At 40.3% G+C, this 14,720-nt stretch overlaps 1 protein-coding gene across 2 annotated transcripts in view; it reads right to left on the bottom strand.

Moving 5' to 3' along the window:
• NMU (neuromedin U) overlaps positions 1-14,720 on the bottom strand; it is a 28,010-nt gene that overhangs the window by 6,565 nt on the left and 6,725 nt on the right. Inside the window, exons 3-7 of one of the 2 annotated variants that reach the window (XM_059153994.1) lie at positions 8,352-8,399; positions 4,682-4,741; positions 3,794-3,823; positions 3,653-3,703; positions 1,633-1,707 (exon numbers count right to left, since the gene is read on the bottom strand). In XM_059153994.1, the coding sequence (XP_059009977.1) occupies positions 1,633-1,707; positions 3,653-3,703; positions 3,794-3,823; positions 4,682-4,741; positions 8,352-8,399 (264 nt within the window). The remainder of the gene's footprint in view (positions 1-1,632; positions 1,708-3,652; positions 3,704-3,793; positions 3,824-4,681; positions 4,742-8,351; positions 8,400-14,720) is intronic. The other variant, XM_059154003.1, reaches the window with a different exon arrangement.

Here is a 14,720-nt window from a genome sequence, read left to right as displayed (position 1 = left end):
AACTTGGCTTGTTGCAAAATACTTTTAGGAGTTATTTGTCCAACAGGTCATACTGCTAAGTCAGAGGTTACATATTCAGCTAGTTTTCTGGAAATACAATTTTGCTCAAGGTGGAACATTCAGACAAAGTACCAAATGGCCACAATACTGAGTGTTTAGATCTGGTAAATAATGACAGCAAAGTGATATAAAAACTAGTCATTTGTTGGTGTGTTTTAAGAAACTGCATCTTTAAATTGAAATCTTAAATTATTCATCAGTCAAGCAAAGTCTTCAGAAAGTAAAAGTTAATTCAAAAAAGCATATATTTCTTCTAGGAAGTTTGTTTGACAACAAATTTGATTTTTTTTTTTTTTTTAAGAGGCTATTACAGTTCCTCTTACCTTTCTTATTCAAGTTGGTAGCAGATATTGTCTTCCCTGACGGAAGCTTAGTTTAAGAATGTGAAGAATTTAGGAAGGAAATAGTGAACATAAAAATAAATTTTGATGAATTTATTTGCCTAGACTGTATGCATTTTTAAAGGTATTTGAAGACCGTTTGTTGGTAGTATTTTAAGAATAAAATGAACATGGTACTTAAATTAAGGGAAAATCTAACAATAAAGTAATAGAAGTATGTGGGGGCGCCTAGCTGGCTAAGTCAGTGGAGAGTGCAACTATTGATTTCAGGGTTGTAAGTTCAAGCCCTATGTTGGGTGTAGAGATCACTTAAAATCATTTAAAGAAATAAAAGAAGAATTCCAAGATTAGACAATAAAGAGAGCATAGTGAAAAAAATATTTGCCTAGACAAGAAGTCAGAAAACTCTGCTGTAATCTCTAATCTCACTTACTAGCATGATCTTGGGAAACACCTTTATTCTGAGTTGTTTCCCTTTTAATAAACTGGGGATAACAATACTTGCATAAGTACTAACAGAATTGCCAAAAGAATAAATGAAGATAACATAAGACCTAAAACTAAAATGCATTATGACAATGTAAGGCATTACTCAAAAGTAATATCTAGAAACTTTCATCAATGAAAGAATTAAAAATTCTTTTAAAATGACAATAAAAACTCCACAATTTCTAGTTAAAACATATTAAAACTCAGTTGTATTCCTCTTAAACACAGATACTAGATTGAGGCTATATTTCTGTTAACTATGAAAATTAAAGATGCCTGCATTTAGTTTCTGATCTATTTCCTTCACAAGCCTTACTCTTCCCAACATTTTAGTATTTGGGTAGAAAGCTTCCCATCCTAGCCAACAGCCAACCTGTACACTGAGGGGTGGCGAAAGGTCCTTCACCTTCCCTCCTGTTCCAACCTAAGTACTAGGCACGCTGTTGTGTCCTTTCCTTGAACCAAGAAAAGTTTCCTCACTGGAAGGGTCATGGCCCTTGGAAGGGCGTGTAACCCTAGCTTCCCTCATTGCCCTCAGCTTGAATCCAAGGGGAAGTCCTAAGTGGGGCAGGAACGATTCTCCTCCTCCTGAGTGAAAACACTTCCTCACTCATATCTTCCAATATAAGTGAAAACATTTATATGGGGCTCGTCCTGAGAGAGTGTCTTCTACATCACCACAACTGGGAATTCCGGGCCCCACGGAGAGTGACGAAGCAAGCATGCAGTTTGTGTTACGTACGTCCAGTCTGAACCTCTTCATTCTTCTCTCATGCAGTTGAGGAACAAGCTGCAGTAGCGGATGGACGACAGATGACTGAGAGACACGAACACACACACGTGATGAGCACGAAAGCTTCTCAGCATTGGGCATAAAGACGGTTTCCTATTTGTTTGGTTTTGGTTTTGCTTTTACCCCACTCTACTTGCTCCAGACAAAAAAGAACAAGAAAGATGTTATGTGATATAGCTCTTTGAGAACACTTCAAAGAATGTGGAGAATAAGCCAAGAGACTGAATGAAATGTGGTAGGGTCTGTGCTAGGATCCTTGTCATCAGGCTGGAGAAATGCTTTCCTTGGGGCCTCAGCTCCGTCATCAGCTGCTGGCAAGTAAATCACCTGCCAGCATCTCTGAGATGCTTCCAGACTTATGCAAAATGGTTTGGACCGATGGAACCAACTCTGTGAGGATCAGTTTTCTTCTATGAAAATGTTTTGTCTGGAAGATTATCGTATACGTACATCTGGGATCTTCCTTCACAAAGGTTATTTTGTATTTAAAACTGAACATATGGGGTGCCTGGGTGGCTCAGTGGGTTAAGCCGCTGCCTTCGGCTCAGGTCATGATCTCAGGGTCCTGGGATCGAGTCCCGCATCGGGCTCTCTGCTCAGCAGGGAGCCTGCTTCCTCCTCTCTCTCTCTCTGCCTGCCTCTCTGCCTACTTGTGATCTCCGTCTGTCAAATAAATAAATAAAATCTTTAAAAAAAAAAAAAAAAAAAAAAAACTGAACATATGGAACAAGACAACAGGGGACACAAAAAGTGACAAAGGTGTCATTGATCGTGAAAAATGGGACTAAAATACATTTTCTCAAAATGTAAAGATGTCAAGCAGAAGGAAATGAAAGTATTATTTGAGACATGGGATTCTCCGATACAGTTTCATTTTAAAGACATGGCTTGGATTGAACCTTCTCACAAATATTAAATTCATTTGTCAAATGGATTACTTTAAGCCCTATCTAACAGTGATTTGTTAACCTATTGATTTCAGGGTTGTAAGTTCAAGCCCTATGATGGGTGTAGAGATCACTTAAAATCATTTAAAGAAATAAAAGAAGAATTCCAAGATTAGACAATAAAGAGAGCATAGTGAAAAAAATATTTGCCTAGACAAGAAGTTGTTAACCAGTTCAAACTACCATTCAACTCCTCATACATAAGAATATTCAATATGACAAACATTTGAAACTGAGTTTATTATATTGCTACCTTTTCAGACGTACACTTATGTTTAAAATTCACTGTGCTCCTCATTCCCTAAATTGGGGCATGGGAGTGAATTACAAGCATAAAAGGAATATTATGGTTGAATAATTACTAAGCATTTAGATTGAAACACCAGGATAGCATTTTAAAAATTCATCTGTATAAAAAGAAAAACTACCACTAAAACCACACAATTTGGGAGTGAACTGAATTCATGTTACTGGTATCTGGCTAATCTTAGTAAATTCTCACATTAAAAGCCTAATTACAAATAAGGAGAGCTGAGGAATAGTACTGGATATTTCTAATTATATTTAATGACGTTCTTGGCAATCATCATTTAAAGTCATTCTTAAAATGATTTTGGTTAAATCTTGTTTTTCCTTGTAATAATTAATTTCTAAAACAATATGTTCTACTTAATCATTTGTGCCCCTTTTTTGCATCTAGAATATAAATTTCATAAAAGGAGGGATTTCTTTTTTAATTTTCTAATTTTATTGCTACATTTATAGTACCTAGACTTGTGCTTGGCACAGAATAGATACCCAGTAAACAACTGTTGAGTGAATGAATAAACTTAACGTACATGTAGTTAGTAAGATATAAAATAAATGAAATGTGTAATGAAGATTGAATTCCATTTGTTTATTCACATATAAACTCGTAAAGGGAAAAACACGAATTTTGATCTAGCTCTATTAGATAAACTGCAAAAACAGATTTAAAAAAATACTAGCAATTACTAATAAGAAGTAATTCTACAACTTACCACAACATTTGAATTACCCAGCTTCCGTGTCTTTGAATAATGAAATAAGAACTGTTGAAAAAAAAAAGTGAGATTTACTATAAATGGTTACCGACTTCTTTTATTATTTTTTAGTGTATATATTTACAGAAATCACCTTACCCTTTTGGTATTATCTTTTTCATCTGTTTCCTATTGAAAAAAGAGAGCAATAAATATCATCTTATATATAACGTATTATAAGATTATAATATATAAAATATATTATTATATTATGCAGTATATTATAATCATATACTATACGTAGTATAAAGTTTATAACATAAAATCATTTTTAATCTTTAAAAATATGTGACACATATGTTATATATAAAATACAAGCCTGAAACTGGTTAAGCATATATTGCTCTTAAATAAATGGGAAAGGGCACCTGGGTGGCTCAGTGAGTTTAAAGCCTCTGCCTTCCGCTCAAGTCATGATCTCAGGGTCCTGGGATCGAGCCCCGCATTTGGGCTCTCTGCTCAGCATGGAGCTTGCTTCCCTTCTTCTCTCTCTCTGCCTGCCTCTCTGCCTACTTGTGATCTCTGTCTGTCAAATAAACAAATAAAATCTTTAAAAATAAATGGGAAATTAATTAAATATTGTTTATATTAGATGACTGTAAACTCCCTTATTATTGTCGCTAAATTCCCCCAGTTCAGAAGCTGAACTATTTCTTTTTTTTTTTTTAAAGATTTTATTTATTTATTTGACAGACAGAGATCATAGTAGGCAGAGAGGCAGGCAGAGAGAGGGGGGGAAGCAGGATCCCCGCTGAGCAGAGAGCCCGATGTGGGGCTCCATCCCAGGACCCTGAGATCATGACCTGAGCTTAACCCACTGAGCCACCCAGGTGCCCTGAACTATTTGTATCTTATCCAAAACCAACTTAGGCTCTTCTAGCTCTTCACGAACTGCTCCCGAAATTGGGCATACTTTCTTCCAGAAGGAATTCCAAGGTATCACTGAACAATTTTTTGCCTATAAATAAAACACTATTTCAACCTTACCTGGGGCTTTGGTAGAGTCCCCATAATTGTGATGCAAAGCTCCTCCAATGCATTGGATGCCTAAAGAAAACAAGAAGATACACAGGCCAGGCTTTTGCTTTCGCATCATTTACTTAGAAGAGCGAGCTGTGGAATGTTAGGAGCGCAAGGATATTGCAAATACCCAGAAGAGAATCCTTCGTGTCCCACTAAAACTCTGTAGGAATCCCTTGGTTTCTCTCATGACAAACACTTGGCTCCTAAAAGTAAAACCTTACTTGCAACCAGCAGGGGAGAATGTTGTGTGCTGGGCAAAGGCGTGGATGAGGGCTTCCACCGTGGTCCAGATACATAGTTCTCAGCACTTGCTAAGACCCCATGAAATTCTATGACCGAGAGAACCGAGAACAGGGCCAAAAGAGGGATTATTCTTCCCGGCTTGTAGCAGAATCTCAATGTACATGCCAAAGCTGTGAGCCTCGCCGAATTACTCATTATTGGCTCATTTAAAAATCCTGCAATGGCTCCCGAACAATGGGAGGGGAGGAAGCCACGCATGGTGCCCCTAATCTAAGTTACCACCCTTCCAGGCTGCTGACTGCACACCCCGGGATCAGGTTTGTCGAAGCATCTGAGCCCAGAAGTAGGGCAGGGCTCCCTGCGGTTAGGTGCCGGCTGGGTGTGGTGAGGAGTAACACAAATGGACAAGCAGGGGCGAAACCTGCTTTGCACAGGATTCAGCACACTAGCACCACGAACAATCGATTACTTAATAAACGCAGAGCAGAAGGACGGAGGAGCTGGAACCGTGCTGGGGGCGCGGGGAGCTGTAGAATTAGTCGTTGAAAACGTGGGCTGCGGAGCTGAGCTGCCTCAAATTCTAGAGCCGTGCAATCCCAGCTCTGTTCCTCAGGGGTGGCCCCCTGGGCTGGTTATCTAAGCTCTCTGAACTTCACGGTCTTCAGCCACCAGTCTGGGATGACAACATCCCTGCGGAGAGTTCTTGGAAGGATTAGGTAGAGGCGGAGCTCTCAGCACGGTGCCAGGTACGTGGCAATTAGCTAGCAGTAAGAGCAGTAAAGAATGTGTGGCCTGTAAAGCTGGATTTACAACAGCGGTTACTCTTCCTTGGGAAGACACGCCATAAAGGATTGTTCCGGGCCAGCGACGGTCTAGCCCTTGCAACAACAGCGCATGGTGACCGCGTGGCCTGTAGTGAGAGATCCAGGCGGAGCCCCGATCGGCTTCTGGGAGCATCCTCCCTAGTGCTTCAGAGGTCTGCTTTGCTCTCTTCCATTTGTTTGTCTGCCAGGCACGTTGTGGGGATATTTAGGAATAATATGAAATGGATCCTATTTTCATAGTGCTTCAGCAAATTGCAAAACACTTACATACACCTAATTCGCATTCTGTCCTTAAAACGTGGGCGTGAGAAGGACAGGGAGGTTCTAGGAGACGGTCACGTTCTCAGAACCACACTTGGCCAGCAGTTAGTCCTGGGTAACCTGGGGGCTTGGCCCTCTGGCCTGCAGACCTTGCTGTGTGGCCTTGGCATTGGTGGTTAAGCCTACACCTGGGGTGGGGGTGGGGGGTCAGATGAGAGAGAGTAACACTGATACACTCCTTCCCACTTTTTCCCTTTGGGGTTGGGTACATAGGTCACCCCATAAAAATCTGGAAACAAATTCCTGAAACCTCTGTTTATGACCCATGTAGAAATGCTGTAAAATACAAAACAATAAAAAGAAAATATCTAGTGATGTCATGTGTCTCTTAACACACAGAAGAATAAATTCAGTGTCTCCTAAGAACAACGTAGAAGCCAGACGAGGCTTGGCAACAGGACCGAAGTTTGATGGAAAAGGTTTCAAAACATGTTGCATTTTCTCCACCCACTCTTCTCATGAAGCCATGATTCTCTGAGCTACAACTATTCTTTAAGGATTTTTCTCATACTGTTTTTAATATTTTATTTGTGGACTTCAAAGATCCTTTCTTTCCTCTTTGGTAAAAATGTTTTGAATGTGAATGCTTTGTATGAATGTTCAGATAATCACACAAACGGTAAAATTATAGTTAATGTGAAAAGTAATGATGTTTTAAAAAGTTGTATCAGTAGGGTGCCTGCATGGCTCAGTGGGTTAAGCCTCTTCCTTCCGCTTAGGTCATGATCTCAGGGTCCTGGGATCAAGTCCCACATTGGGCTCTCTGCTCAGCAGGGAACCTGCTTCCCCCTCTCTCTCTGCCTGCCTCTCTGCCAATTTGTGATCTCTGCCTGTAAAATAAATAAATAAATAAATCTTTAAAATAAATAAATAAATAAAAGTTGTATCAGTCAACATAAATGATTCCATAGTAAATTTACTAAAGCTCTCCTCAAAAGGTGCAGTCTCCAAATCCAGCAAAAGCTTCGTCTGGCTTCATGGGGTCTAAATGAGTGTTTTAAATTCATCCATTTAGTACTGAAGAAATAAGACGACTCCAAGGGTGTTCCTGACTTTTAAATGCATGCTTCTGCATTATACACTGATTAACATCCATCCGATGTTATAAGCTGTTAGTGCTTTTCCAGCACCTTGAAATATTATTCATAAATGTCATCTATTGTGATCCTTTTCCATCTAATGCCATGAGCTCCCCTGCAGACTGGGGGATGGGTCAAGGCAGGAGGGGTACAGCACTGCACGAGGCTGCTTCTCCACCTCGGCCATGATGACATTCTGGAAGGACGACGTGACCTTGGCATAGCACGGCACGTTAGCCAGACCACAGAGGGTTTTCACAGTTAGTAGTTCGGCCGCAAGCACGCCACTGATTGGTCTGAAAGAAGCTGAGGCCTCCTCTCCGGCCAGGAAACTAGTGATCCTGAGGAACAAAGGCAGCACACTGAGGCTAACTCTGCTGCACCCACACTAGGGAGCAGAGCAGCGGACAGAAGGCAGCGCACCCCATCGAGATGGTGTGGAGAGGGCACGCTTACTGTCAACGCCTCGTGCTTCCACGTACACGAGCTACACAAACACTCCTCACTTCCCCACCATCTCTGAACTCTTGCCTGCAGAAGAGGCGGGAGTTCGCTGACCGTTGACTGGGAAGAGGGAACTGGGCATGCTCCCTTCAGCCCTTTCCTCCTCGGGAGCCACTCTCTGGCTGGTGTTCTTGTTGGGTCTCTGCCCTGCACCTGGAAACCTGACTGGCCCGGAGGCCTCACATCACCCTCCAAGTCCAGTTTCAAGTCTGGGAGTAGTTTTAGGCAACACACTTGGTATCAGATCTAAGGCCACTTTCATAAAGCGACTTCACTGTTACAGTGACACTTCGACCTCTGTATGTCTGACTCCATGTTTCTCTCTCTGTGGGTTTCACACTCAGTTGAGGGAGAGGATATTGGCCTCCAAATGCAACAACAGATACATTATTTTTAACCTAACGCAGAATTTGAATTTGAAATTAGCATTTTCATTTCCAAAATATGTGCGTATTATCTGTAAATCTATTTCCCTTAGAGAGAAAGGCCCCGGGGTGACCTCACTACATAAACTCACAGAACTGATTCTTACCTGCCGATGATGTAAGGATTTCTAAAGTGTTGACATATTTTAATGAGTCCATAAAGTAATGACAGGTCCAGAGGGAGAAATGGAGTGACACCTACTTACGTCGCTACAAAAACACCTCCAATGGGAATTACCTGAGGCTGAGAATCAAGGGACAGCCAGGCTGAACAGGCGTCATCTATCTGTGGAAAAGAAAAATGCCAGTTACAGTTTGGAAATAGAAAGAATGGCCTCCAAATTAAGAAGCACCCTGTTATCCTGTGGTTCTTTATTATGTAAATCAGATCGCATTATCTAAATTAACATGATAAGGGGCGCCTGGGTGGCTCAGTGGGTTAAAGCCTCTGCCTTCCTCTTGGGTTGTGGTCCCAGGGTCCTGGCTCTCTGCTTCACTGGGAGCCTGCTTCCTCCTCTCTCTCTGCCTGCCTCTCTGCCTACTGTGATCTCTCTCTCTGTCAAATAAATAAAAAATTAAAAATCTTTTAAAAAATTAATTAACATGACAATAGCATAAGTGCTAAATGATACATAAGACATAGAAAAAACTCTACACAACAGCTACCAGTTCTCTAGCAAGGAGCCAGCATTAGGAAAGGGTTGGAGTTCGGTGGTTTACTACGGAATCAGTAAAGATTTTGCCAGTCTTCACTTTTGTAAGTTTTCCTCCAGTTCGGGCTGTCTTCCGTCTACTTAGACGTAACCGCTGACCAAAGACTTTCCCAGATTTAATACATCTATATGAGCTTTTCCAACCTGAATTCTCAGATGTTCAGCAAGTTTGGAGGACTGCTGGAGGACTGGCTAAAGTTTTCCCTACATTCATGACATTTATAAGGTTTCTCTCCAAAACGGATACTCTCGTGTATTCTAAGTTCTGAGCTTTCAGGAAAGACCTTCGCACATTTACTACATTTATCTCCGGAAAGTGAGTCCTCAGACGTATATCAGCATTTGAGCCTTGCTTAAACTTTTCCTCAAACCCACTGTATTGATCTATTCTCTCTGCGTTATAAAGGCTCTGGTAGTTAAAAATTTTTTTAAATTTAAATTCAATTAATTAACATATACTATATTATTTCAGAGGTAGAGCTCAATGATCCATCAGTTGCATACAACGCCCAGTGCTCCTCACTCAAGTGCCCTCCTTAATGTTCCTTAATGTCCATCCTCCAGCTGTCCCATGCCCCACCCACCTCCCCTCCAGCAACCCTCAGTTTGTTTCCTAGGGTTAAGAGTCTCTTATGGTTCATCTCCCTCTCTGATTCACCTTATTTTATTTTTCCTTCCCTTCCCCTATGGGCTGTGGTAGTTTTTTATGTTTGACTTCTCTGTAAAGCCTCAGTTTGCTACACAAGTGAAGTTCTTCCTCGTGATTGATACTCTGATAGCTGTTGAGCACTGATGGATGGTTAAGCATCACCCCACATTTATTAAGTTTATAGATTTCTGAATTCTTGGCTGTTGAGTAAGTCTTGAGTGTCAGTTAAAGAATGTGGCAAGCCTTTAAACAATGCTAATCCCTGAGTCATTACCAGAGAATTTATACTGGAGTGAAATTTTACAAATACAAAGAATCTGGAAGCCCTTTGATCAGTGGTGAAACCTCATTCAGTATCATGGAATTAGAGAGAAGCTTTATTAGTGTAAAGGATGTGGTAAAATCTTTAAGGACTTCTCAACCCTTATTCACAACACAAAGTTCAAACTGACGAGAAACCTTGCAAACAGAAAGATTTGTGGCAAGCCTCTCACTGGAACTCACGACTTACTCACCATCATAGATCTCACACAGGAGAGAAACCTTAACATGTAAAGAAAGTGGCAAAGCCTTTAACTGAAATTCAGTCATTACTCAGTGTCCCCAAAGTCACACTAGACTCAAACTCTAGAAATGTAATGAAAGAGGAAAGACCTTTGCTTTAAAAAAAAAAAAAATACACCTTAGAAAACACGAGGGAGGGGCACCTGGGTGGCTCAGTGGGTTCAAGCCTCTGCCTTTGGCTCAGGTCATGATCTCAGGGTCCTGGGATCGAGCACCGCATCAGGCTCTCTGCTCAGCAGGGAGCCTGCTTCCCCCCTCCCTCAGCCTGCCTCTCTGACTACTTGTGATCTCTGTCTGTCAAATCGATAAATAAAATCTTTAAAAACAAAACAAGAAAAGAAAAAAAAAAAAGAAAAGGAAACACGAGGGAGTACCTAAAGGAAAATCACTTTACAGATAGAAAAAATTTAGGGAAGTATTTCATGGAACAACAAATGTCAGAAAATGTCACAGTTAAGAGTAGAAGTTAAGTCAATCACTCTTTTCAGACATTACTTTAAGTCAGAATATTTATTATAGGGAATATGAGTTAAATGTATAGATAACATATTTGCTAGTCTGCTTCAAAAGGTAAAGAGGATGGATTTTTGGACAAGCATAATTAATGACAACATGTTTTTTCATACTGATCCTATTTGGCATTTGTAACTAGCAAATTTTTTTTTTAAAGATTTTATTTATTTGACAGAGAGAAATCACAAGTAGATGGAGAGGCAGGCAGAGAGAAAGAGAGAGAGAGAGGGAAGCAGGCTCCCCGCTGAGCAGAGAGCCCGATGCGGGACTCGATCCCAGGACCCTGAGATCATGACCTGAGCTGAAGGCAGCGGCTTAACCCACTGAGCCACCCAGGCGCCCCTGTAACTAGCAAATTTTAATGTATTTCTACTGTCCAATCACTTTATGAAATACCTGTACTTCTAGTGGGTGTATGAAATCACGTGGATGATTGTGCCTGAAGCAAAGATAACATGACAGCCTTCTTCATTCAGTGGGATTTGTGCATTTTCCTTTGAAGATTAACAACAATATAATACACACCATATGATGAAAATCTAAATGGAGATACTGTTAGTGGCTGACTGATAACACTGATGTACGTTACCATGAAATAGAGGTTCGGGGAATCACCTGTGTTTTGTAGTACTAAGGAACATTTTGAATTCTATAAATAAAACGTGATATCAAATCATCTTTATGAAAAAGGAGGTGGCAATACGACAACATACCATTGTATTTTTGTCATGGCTGTAGTTAGAAGTGGGGATTGTTAGCTGCTGTGGTTGAAATAAAGAAATCTTTACAGATTAAAAAAAATTAGGTTTAGTGAACTACAGTTGACAGCTGTTTTCAGTCTTTATCCTAAAGAGAAAAATTGTAAGACTTTAAACTGTAGTATAAGAGATTTATATTAATCATTAAAGAACTGTGCTGCGAAGTTTAGCACTAAAGCTGGATGTCTGGAGTAGTTTATGGCATTTATTTCTTTGGTGGCCTTTTAAACTGGGACTGGAAAAAATGGTACTGATTTCTTGTCTGTTTGGGATAATATAACTGGAGTCCTGTTTATGGCATAACGTCTCGGAATTCTTTGTTGATCAGGTTAATTTTGTTTCTATTCTTATACTATACAGAAGAGGGGATAATCATACTCTTTGGCCATAATTCCTCATGCTCCTATTGCTTCCAAGATGAACATGTACTCTAACATATGATTCTCTAATCTAGAGAATAAGGAAGGTATACAATATTATAGAAGACCAAAGTCTTTTTTTTTTTAAAGATTTATTTATTTATTTATTTGACAGAGAGAGATCACAAGTAGGCAGAGAGGCAGGCAGAGAGAGAGAGGAGGAAGCAGGCTCCCTGCTTGAGCAGAGAGCCCAATGCGGGGCTCGATCCCAGGACCCTGAGATCATGACCTGAGTCGAAGGCAGAGGCTTTAACCCACTGAGCCACCCAGGCGCCCTGAAGACCAGTCTTAATGTCTCTTTCCTTTTTATCCTTACAGAGCCTGTCATGTTCTCCATATATCACAAATATTTAGGGAGTTTTAAAAAAGATTTGATTGATTGATTGATTTGACAGAGAGAGACACAGTGAGAGGGAACACAAGCAGGGGGAGTGGGAGAGGGGCAGGCTTTCTGCTGAGCAGAGAGCCGGACCTGCACGTGGGGCTCTCTCGCAGGACCCTGCGATCATGACCTGAGCCGAAGGCAGACACTTAACACCTGAGGCACCCAGTAGTCCCGGGAAATTTTTTTTTTTAATTCCTCTCATCCCTTCTGCCCACCCACCTGCCCCGCTTCCATGCCATGCAAATCCAGAGTCACAACTATAAAGACACACACACATACACACACAGGCTATGGCATATCCAACGTGTCCGGAATAAGTGCTCTATAAATATTCCTTAAGTAGCATTGAACTTGTAGAAAGAAAATAAAGTCAATTGAGAGGGGAAAGGCAAAAAGATACCTTTCTAAAGCCTTGAATTATGACCAGTGCTTTAATATATCACCCTTAAATGTTACTTAGCTTGCGTCAGCAGGGTAGGAGGAACTGATCCTTCTTGCAAGGTTTTTGTGGTACTGAGGTATCTGAAGATACCATGCTCAAAGGCCAAGTTGTCCACCTGCAGACCAGGCTGCCTGCCGAGGTGAGGTGGCCTTGTCCCAGAACAGCGGACCCTTGAACCTAAGGGCTAACTAATCAGTGCATCAGTGTTGTTTGGAGAAAAATATCAGAATAAGAAAAAATAGCAATTAATCAAATTAGGAGATAATTCAGTCTTTGTTCTTTTTTCTTTGAAAGGCACAGCAACACTGCCCACCCACTTTCCGTTTGGATAAGCACTCATTCATTTTACTCGGCTTGAGGTCCTAATGGGTTTAAGAGCCACTAATTGCTTTTGAGAACTCTGTAGAGTCTGTTGATGAATTTGTTTGAAAATGGTTAGGTCTCTGTACAAGGTTTGAAAAGGACGTGTTTCTAGGATCTGGATAGCTCAGTAATTTTTAAAACCTCCAGCAGAAAAGCACATCTTTTAGTGTCTTAATTTCTTTAAATATCTTTTCCTGTAAAAGAATTTATAGTGTTTTACAATTCTAGTTTTTTCCCAGCTTTATCATCTAAAATTTAACTTCAAAAATTTTCCACAGAAATATGATTTCCAGCTAAAATAAATGTTTCTGAATTATACATAATCTCTGTTATCTAAATTATCCTTCTTGTTTACATACCTCTGGCATGTATTTTGATATATCAAGGCAGAGAACCTTATAACAGACTTTATGAGCTTTTTTGCTATTAGAGATTGTGTAGTAGTTGGCACTTACTACCCATTTTATGGTCATGATCAAGAGGTCCTGAGATCAAGTCCTGAGTGCAAGTCAGGCTCTGCACTCAGTGCGGAGACACAACCAACATCTTTCAAAAGCTCTTACTTTCTAAATGTAGTCCTTTTGAAAGAAATCTTTACTTTTAATGTAATTCAATCCATCATCTTTTTGGCCTCATGATTTATATTTGCAATTTTGTTTTAGAAGTCATTCCCTGCTCCTAGCTCAAGAAGATATTGTCCTAATAAAAAAGATAGATTCTATTAATTTTTATAATTTACCCTTTATATTTAGATCTTTAATCCACTTGGAGCCCCCTTAGTTTTTTGTTTTTTTTTTAAGATTTTATTTATTTATTTGACAGACAGAGATCACAAGTAGGCAGAGAGGCAGGCAGAGAGAGAGGAGGAAGCAGGCTCCCTGCTGAGCAGAGATCCCGATGCGGGACTCGATTCCAGGACCCTGAGATCATGACCTGAGCCGAAGGCAGCGGCTTAACCCACTGAGCCACCCAGGCGCCCCCCCTTAGTTTTTTTAATTGAAGAATAATTGGCATACATTGTATTAATTTCAGGGGCGCCACATAGTGATTTGTTATTTTATACATTACAAAATGGTCATGCGGTGTTAGTTTTATTTCTCTCCATACAGCGAGCCAGTTTCTGACCTTCACTTGCCAAGCAATCTGTGGTTTTCCCTCTGATTTTTAATGGTACTTTTATTGTAAGTTGTGCATTTCTGCCTTAGTTAGGGTTTTCCCAGAAACAGACCTTGCGGTAGTAATGTGGATATGAGTTGGTTATTAGGGAGATGATCCCAGAAGCACTAGTGGAATAGCGAAGAAGATAAACAGGGAAGAGAAGGAATTTCATAAAGTATATGTTATCGAGTGCATTACCACCATGCCTAACTGGGATCAGCCTGTCTGGGGAACTCTAGGAGCCAATGCAGATCACATCTGTTATCCCAACTGAGAGAAGAGGCAGCTGAGGTATTTATCTACCAACTCCTTGGGTCAGTAATTGAGGGGTATTCTTAGTGGTGGGAGCATTTACTCTCAGGCATTTCTAGTTCAACTACACCCCACATGGGGCTTGAACTCACAACCCTGAGATTAAGAGTTGCGTGCTCTACTGACTGAGCCAGCCAGGCACCCTCAAACTTTGACTTAGAATGTTTTTATGTCATTTAATTGTAACTATTTTGTAATTTCCTCTTTAGCCTGGGATTATTTATAAAAACGTTACTTATTTTCCAAACAGATGGGATACTGAAGTTACACTTGTGTTGTTAATTTCTAATTTTATTGCATTATGATTGGAAAACATTTAAAATGGTTCCTT

Source organism: Mustela lutreola, chromosome 1, assembly GCF_030435805.1.
Source record: "Mustela lutreola isolate mMusLut2 chromosome 1, mMusLut2.pri, whole genome shotgun sequence".
Classification (NCBI taxonomy): Eukaryota; Metazoa; Chordata; class Mammalia; order Carnivora; family Mustelidae; genus Mustela; species Mustela lutreola.
The sequence above is the reverse complement of the archived record's forward strand: the minus strand, read 5'-3'. Positions and strand labels throughout refer to the sequence as shown.